Source organism: Tasmannia lanceolata, unplaced genomic scaffold, assembly GCF_043159265.1.
Source record: "Tasmannia lanceolata isolate RefF3 unplaced genomic scaffold, GAP_Taslan_0.1 ptg000005l, whole genome shotgun sequence".
In the NCBI taxonomy this organism is placed as follows: domain Eukaryota; kingdom Viridiplantae; phylum Streptophyta; class Magnoliopsida; order Canellales; family Winteraceae; genus Tasmannia; species Tasmannia lanceolata.
In genome coordinates, this window is record NW_027518682.1 from 2,556,329 (window position 1) to 2,564,125 (window position 7,797).

The following is a 7,797-nucleotide window of genomic DNA, read 5'->3' on the forward strand; positions in this document are numbered from 1 at the left end:
AATTTGATACGTATTTGTAGTGGCCCTAAATGCTTTGAGGGCCAGTTTGGATACCTCCCATTTGTATTTGGATTTGGATTTGAGTTTTGAATACAAATTGAATAAATCTGGCAGCTCATGTAGAGGGAGACACAGAGGGAAGGGGGTACTTCCTAGTGGCGAGGAGAGGTTGAGGAGCAAAGAGGGTGAAGGAAACTGCCACATCTGTGGATTTCCAATTTCTTATTTCCACAGCATATTTAGAAATCGGATTTTTTTCACTGTCAGCTGCTGAATTAGAAATCCAAGAATTTGATCGGATCCAAATTACAATGCAAAAAGGGCTGCAGATGTGAGAAATCCAAATCCAAATCTTCTCGGCATCCAAACGGGCCCTGACTTAATTGTAATACTCTACGACTGATTGAAATATATGTGCAAACAAAGTTAGATTAAGATAACCTCATCTGCAATTAGAGTGCGAGTTTAGTGTTATCTGAAAATGGGTCCAAGTTATGTTCAAAGGTGTACTATATATAAATTATAACGTACGTCAATGTTACACAAGATAGAGTATCTGAAGAGGTCCCATTGTTTTCCTCGGAAGGTAGTGATTATTATGATGGGCAACAGCAAGATGGCCATAAAAAGCCCAAATGCAATGCCCATTACTCTTTGGCTGTTGCAAAACAAATTCCCAAACAAGGAGATAGAAAGAATGTGCCTCTTTTTTAAATTGACACAAGTATATATACAAGAACATGTGGTCGCCACTTTCTTTGTTTTTATTTGGGAACAAATCCTAAGTTTGAAATTGTGTCCCTCCCCATTGTCTCTGAAAGTAGGCAATTCAAAGGTGGCGAACTGCTTATGGAAAAAGCTATTGTTGGTGGCTGTGGCTTTTCTTTACGTCAGTATGAATAAGAAACACGCAGGAAAGAGAAATGAAAAGAAGAAGAAAAATTAGTATTCACAACTCATGCTTTTGATATTGACAGCCTTTCTAGATTAAGAAACGCTCTTAATACTAGCATTGTTGTTGTTAACTAGCTCTTAATACAAGTTTAGGAGCTGAGAATCTTAATATTTTCATTAGATGAGTTGAATTTTCAAATATGGATTTTAGTTTAGGAGCTGAAATTGCACTCTTAAACCACATGTCAGTTTGTCCTATCTGTTAGATGTCCTCCTTTTTCTTTTGCTTGACTTAGGCCCACCTACATGATGTTAGCATGATCCTGATCCTCCATCCAAGGGCCCCACTTGCAGCTCACATAATGTAAAACAAATTCCTTAGGCCTCTTACATCTCATCTTCATGATAGGGCGTACCAAAGGTAGGGTTGGATCATGCTACTCTCTTCTGAATCCCACTTGTGCCACAAGAACATGATCTAGTCCGTTGATCCTGCCCCTTGATCGCCAAGAGAAACTAAAATGTTGGTTTTTGTAGAATAGGGACGAAGATGATGTAGGATGTCGTTACAATGGGGTACTAGATCAACGGTCTCGATTATACATTAATGTGTTTTGGATCCAGAAATTGATCTATTTAATCGATCCCTAGAGACTAGAGTGATTGTCCCACCTGCTCGGCTTCTTTCCTTTAAGAGCTTAATTAATTAAGTTGGATGGGACGTATCTTTGGAATCATTACAATTATTTTACCCATTTCTGTAAACTTTCATCACGGGTACTGAGAATTTCATGGCAAAGGCAAAAGGAAGAGAGCCACGTCATCACGTGCCCTAGGCATGGCCTGAGCATGGTGTCCATGCTGTCATCTTTGCTGACTCAGACTATCCAGGTTGGCAATCAAGGAACCCGTACGCTCCGGGGTTAGAGCCAATGCAAACACGACACGTATTGGGTGATAGTAACGCCAAAATTTCCAAGTACTTGTTTATCCTTTTCATAATTTTTGTCGTCCCAATTCCCAAATAGCCCTCAAATTATTGGAGGTTGAAATGGGGTCCAAAATATTAAGGGTAATGATGAATTCACACCCTCTGTAGGATAATTCGCACCTTTTTAACGTGAATTGACTATAAAACTTAACAGCCTTTGAAGTCTCCCACATACCCACCTTTAAAGGGGTGTGAATATATCATTGCCTAATATTAAATACTGATAATAATTTGTCCCGTTAATTTATAGCTACCGTCCAAGCAGCAAACTGTTATGTATCAGCTTAGATATGGGATGCGGAAATTTTCCATGTTATTTAAAAAAGGAAATTATTAGTGAAAAAGATAAGTTGATAGATTGAATTGGGTTCATCTCAATCGTTGAATTTTTAACTAACCAATCTGAGTTATGAATCCCGAAATGTGAATAGCCTATGTTTTTTTTTTTTTTTTTGGGAAGAAATTGAAGTTTATTAACTCACTTGTTGATTTTTTGTCAATTAACCCGACTAATGAATCCGATATACCAAAACTATCTTGTTTTATATGTGGTTTATATATTGGAATTTCGTCATAGGAAAACTGTGACGATTCATCCTGACCGTTAAATTTTTATTATCGACCAATATAATTGATGGATCCAATACATCAATCAATTTCTTGATTGTTATCTCAATGGCTTCAATATTTTAATTTTTAGAAGAATGTCTACCAACCTCTTTGTTTGGATTTTGAGAACAGCTGGTGTGTCCAAAACTGATTATTGAACTCAGATTTATGTTTAATTTTGGGTCCAATAATCAGTTTGTGACTCATAACTGTTTCTAAAAATCCAAAACAAACCAGGTTAGGGTCTGTTTGAATACTTCTATAGTTTATTTGCACATAATCTTACATACGTATAGTCTTAACTACGTCTAATCTTATATGCAAATAATGTAAATAAATAGTGCTATATACATCATAGTCAATAGTAGTCAATAGCTTATTCCAAAGTGCTATCAATGTCCTATTTACAAATAAGATGACTTAAAATAACATTATTCGCAAATAAATCTCAACCATTATATCTTAATAGACCAATGAAACTGATATCAGTCCATATTTCCACACGCGCGCACGCACACATTAATTATTCTTTAGAGGAAAATGTAAGTTGATAAATTGAGATCAGTTCTTGTACATTGAAATTCTTTGCGAGGAAAATGTATGCTGAAAATGTTAGATTGATGAAACTTCGCGGGCCTATATGAAGGAGAAAAAATAATCTATATTTATTCACCAAATTATTGGGTATTTCGTTTGTATTGTTCAGTGTAGGGTGTGAGTATATAACCAATTTTTTTTTTTTTTTTGAATTCTGTATGTATAACCATTTTATTTTGGGAAATAATAATTTTACTCTCTCAGCATTTCACCCTCTTTTGTTTGTCTTTTCCTGTAAATATGAGGTTGCATTAATGCAGCTATTTTTGGAAAGACAAACGAAGGTTGGAAAGGGGGAAAAGATAAACAAATGATGTGTTAAAGTATAAAAGATTAAATAACATCTTCTCCGACCACTTAAGCTTTTGGAGCAATTGGTTGTTTCACATGGTATCAGAGCAAAGGTCCTGGTTTCAAAATTTCTTGTTAATAAAAATCCGCATCTAATGGTCAACCCGAAAGAAGGGCTACATGTGCCATGTTTAAGCCAACTCTACAAAGAGGGGATAGACATGAGGAGGAGTGTTAAAATATAAAAGATTAAATAATGTCTTCTCCAACAGCTTAAGCTTTTGGAGTAATTGGTTGTTTCGCAGAGGTGGAAAATGCAGGAAACACAAATAAGCGAGGGTAGAAATGTTGGAAAACAGTTGAAAATATCATTTCCCATACTTATTACTTACTGTGAGAGTTTGGATTGCCGGAATTAGCAATTGGAATTGGTGTCTTATTCTGATTTTTATTCTGATTACCTTGTAAACAGAATGAAAAAAATAAAATAAAAATTTCAATCCTATTGGGGCAGAATCAGAATACCATCTTTTGGGGCGGGGAAACAGATTCCAACATTTCCCACTTTAATTCTGGCCCAGCATATCGCCTCTTGATTATGATTCATTTTTTTGAACAGAAAGTTGGATAGGATACCGATTCCAATACCTGATTCTGGCAATCTAAATGCACTATGCACCCATTGGTCCCCGCACCAAGATAACCGGTTATCTCGGCTGATAAAAGCATGGGTTTCTCGTGGTATTTTGTACCACGGGCATAAGCAATTGTAGATACGGATGTGTATGTCATTGAAGGAGCATGGTCTGGTCCCTGGTAAAACCTGTATTTGCTAAGTAGTATAGGAAAGTGGAAAGACTAGGTGCACCTGACCTGTCAATGTCATGGTCCATCACCCATAACGCATGTTGACCCACATCATCATCCATCCATGCACCACATCCATCATGTCTCTTTCCTTGCACCATCATCTCCGTCCACGCTCCTTCAATGCCCTTCAATGTACATAAGTCGTCTACATCTCCACAAAGTCAGATCTTTACGTGGTTTTCATTAATCTTACAAGACGAAAAAGTAGGCAAAAAATCAGATAATCATTGTCAAAATTTAAAAGATTAACCATGCAATGGTGAAGGAGTGTGTGTAACAAAAGAAAGGGGAGGGTGTGTAATATACGGGAAAAGACATGTGGCCTTAAAAGGGAAAGTACTTTGAGGAGCGTGATTTAAAGTCATTTTATCAAGAAATGGCAATCTTAATACGGGTGTAAAAGAAGGTGGCAGACCCAAACTTGAATCAAAGATGACATCAAGCCGCTTCAATAGTTGTCAGCTGTACCACCACTGTTCTTTATTGGGGTTGCAGTGTTTAAATTTTGAACTATGAATCTGCCTCAGTGCAGCCTGCAAAGAGTGGGCAAAAGAACAAAGTCAGGATAGAAGTGACTTCTAAGCACTTTAACACATGATAGCTCTAAAACCTACCAATCTGATAAGTATTAGGATTAATTGCTTAAGGAAAAGAGAGAGGTGCTCTACATAGAAAAATTATGTTAGGAAGAAATATCATTACCAAGATATTTGTTGGGATAGCAAGATATTTGTTGGGATATAGACTTGTTTCACGACAGTGTTATTCTCTCCCCTAAATCTGCTCAATTTAGGCAGAAAATTCGTTTTTAGCACCACATTGTGCAACATGGGACCTACAGGATGATTCCATAGATTGAAAATTCCTTTTCCGGGCAACTAAGCGCTTGAACAATAGTAATTGACAGGAAAAAATAAGGCGTGCAACTCGGGTTGATTTTTGGGAATTCAGACTGAGATTTTACCTTAATACCGGGTCAGGTTCGGGTTGCAAAAGCTTAACACAAACCGACCCAAGTTGCAACCCTGGCCTAGAAAAATGCGGGTTTCCTTGTGGCATCATCCAAATGGACCCTTAGTGCGTAGAAAAGGGACTCTTGGACAATATGAAAACCGTAGGAGTGGTCTCATTGTAGTATCATAGTTGGACTAGGAGAGAGCTAGCTAAGAGACTTTTTAAAATTTTAAATGCTGTGTGGGCAAACAAACATGTATTAGAGGTTTCTCCCTTGATATTTGATTCCACTGCAGCTCACTTTTTTAGAAGCTGCTGCTGGATCAAATATCAAGGGTGTACCTCCATCGTATTCGTACCGCCAATCCGTGTTTGTCTGCCCACTTATCTTATAATTTCTCGAGATTTTAGTTTTAACCTAGACCGTTTAAGTGTGGAAAAATATATGTACAACAACATAGAAGAGGGGGTGAGAAATTGAATGGATTTTGTTTATTTTTATTTACACTGTGTACTGTCTTTGTTAAGAAGAAAACGTACGCAAAGGGCTACTTTTGGCTTCCTTGTGCGTGTAACTTGTGGTTTGTTTATTTCTACTATTTTGATCAGATGGGCTTTAAAATGCCAAACTCATATTACTATCAAATTTTGAATGTGTGAGATGAAAGAGAAAAAATAACAGCCAGAGGAGCTCTCAATACAAATAGTTTGACATGGTCCTGCTCTTAACAGGGAAAGCTTGACATGGTCCTGCCCATATTACTGGTGCCCAACCCCCAACTCCTAACCATTGCTTCCTTTTTAGCTACAAACCGTCCATTTATAAACCATTGACTAGGCAATTAACATAATCAAAGTGATTTTCAATCTCATCGCCCCTATCATAGGGCCTACCAAATGAAGGGTCCAGATCATGCTAATATAATGTGGGTGGGTCTTGTTAGGCTTGTCATAAAATTCTTATACCAAGGAATCTATAAAGTACGTAAGATGGCCAATAAACATGGTTAATAAAGTGTGAGTGCCATGATAAAAATGGCCTTGGTTTTGTAGCAGGTCTCTTCCCATTATCAGAGACAATGGTCTATTAAAAGATCACAAATGACATGGCCACTTGGAACTTTGATTAATTGAGAGGGGTGTTCTTATCAGAAAGAAAAACAAATCTATAGGCCTATTTCTTTGGCTGCCTATAAATACCCACTGTCTCCAGTCTCTCTTCTTCAGAAATCTGCTTGTTTTTCTGCTCTCTGCCTATACTTAATCTTTTGATCTCCATCTGTTCATCTCTTTCTTCGAGAAGAACAACAGAACAAAAAAGTAGAAATGGGTTTATCTTTCCCAATGAAAACATTCATTTTTCTCCTCTTTCTCTTCCTAGCTTCATCTTCTCTCCCATTCTGCTCTGCAAGAACAAGCAGAAAGCTTTCTTCTCTAGTAAAAGAAACACCCCTGGTACTAGGCTACCACAATGGTACTCTCCTAACTGGAAATCTCTCCCTCTCTATTGTTTGGTATGGCCATTTTAGCTCTGCCCAAAGATCAATCCTTCTAGACTTTTTCCACTCCCTCAACACCCACAAAACCACACCAAAACCCTCAGTCTCTTCCTGGTGGAAAACCATAGAAAGCTATCAAACTCAACTCCCCAAAAAAACCCACCGATCCCCACAAAATGATAACCCCACCCTCCATATACAAATCCAAAAACAGACCCTTGACTCGTCCTACTCACTCGGGAAACTCTTAACCCGAGTCCAAATCTCAAAACTCGCAGAGTCGGAAGCTGCTGCTGCTGCTTCTAGAAGAACGTCTAAGATGGTGGTGGTTGTGTTCACTTCGGATGACGTGGCAGTGGAGGATTTCTGCACGAGCGGGTGCGCGCACCATGGCTCGGTTGGTAGTGGGCCCTTGGCTCGGGCTTATTTGTGGGTGGGGAACCCGGCTAGCCAGTGCCCGGGTCAGTGCGCCTGGCCCTTTCACCGGCCCATATACGGCCCGCAGGATCCGCCTCTAGTTGCGCCTAACGGGGACGTGGGTGCGGATGGGATGGTTATCGGGCTCGCATCCGCCTTGGCCGCTGCTGTTACGAATCCTTTTCGGACCGGGTTTTTTCAGGGCCCGGCTTCGGCTCCGCTGGAGGCTGCTTCGGCTTGTCCTGGGACGTACGGTAGTGGGGCCTACCCGGGTTATCCTGGGGAGGTTCTGGTGGACCCTACGACTGGTGGTAGCTACAATGCGCATGGGGTGAAGGGTAGGAAGTATCTTCTTCCGGCTGTCTGGGATCCGCTCACCTCCGCCTGTTCGACTCTCGTCTGAATAATGAAACAGAGTGTTCGAAAAGGAAAATAATGATGAAAAAGATAAGAAAAATGTTGTAGTTTCTGTCTATTGATTCTTTCTCTCTTTTTTTTGGGTTTGTCGATTAGGGAGTGTACCTGTCAATATCGTGGGTTGCTTTTCTTGAATTTCTTTACGAACACAAAATGTAGAGAGAGAGAGAGAGGCCTAATTTGGGGGTTACATACAGGCAGTGGAATTGTCTCTCATCAGATTTACTTGGAAATTATCACTCGCTTTTGTTTGTCTTT

At 39.2% G+C, this 7,797-nt stretch overlaps 1 protein-coding gene across 1 annotated transcript; it reads left to right on the forward strand.

The window, feature by feature from the left end:
* The first annotated feature begins 6,419 nt into the window (after nt 1–6,419).
* On the forward strand, nt 6,420–7,797 carry LOC143876473 (protein EXORDIUM-like 2). Its single transcript, XM_077378181.1, has one exon. It carries the CDS (start codon nt 6,533–6,535, stop codon nt 7,523–7,525), a length of 993 nt encoding a protein of 330 aa, XP_077234296.1. The 5' UTR covers nt 6,420–6,532; the 3' UTR covers nt 7,526–7,797.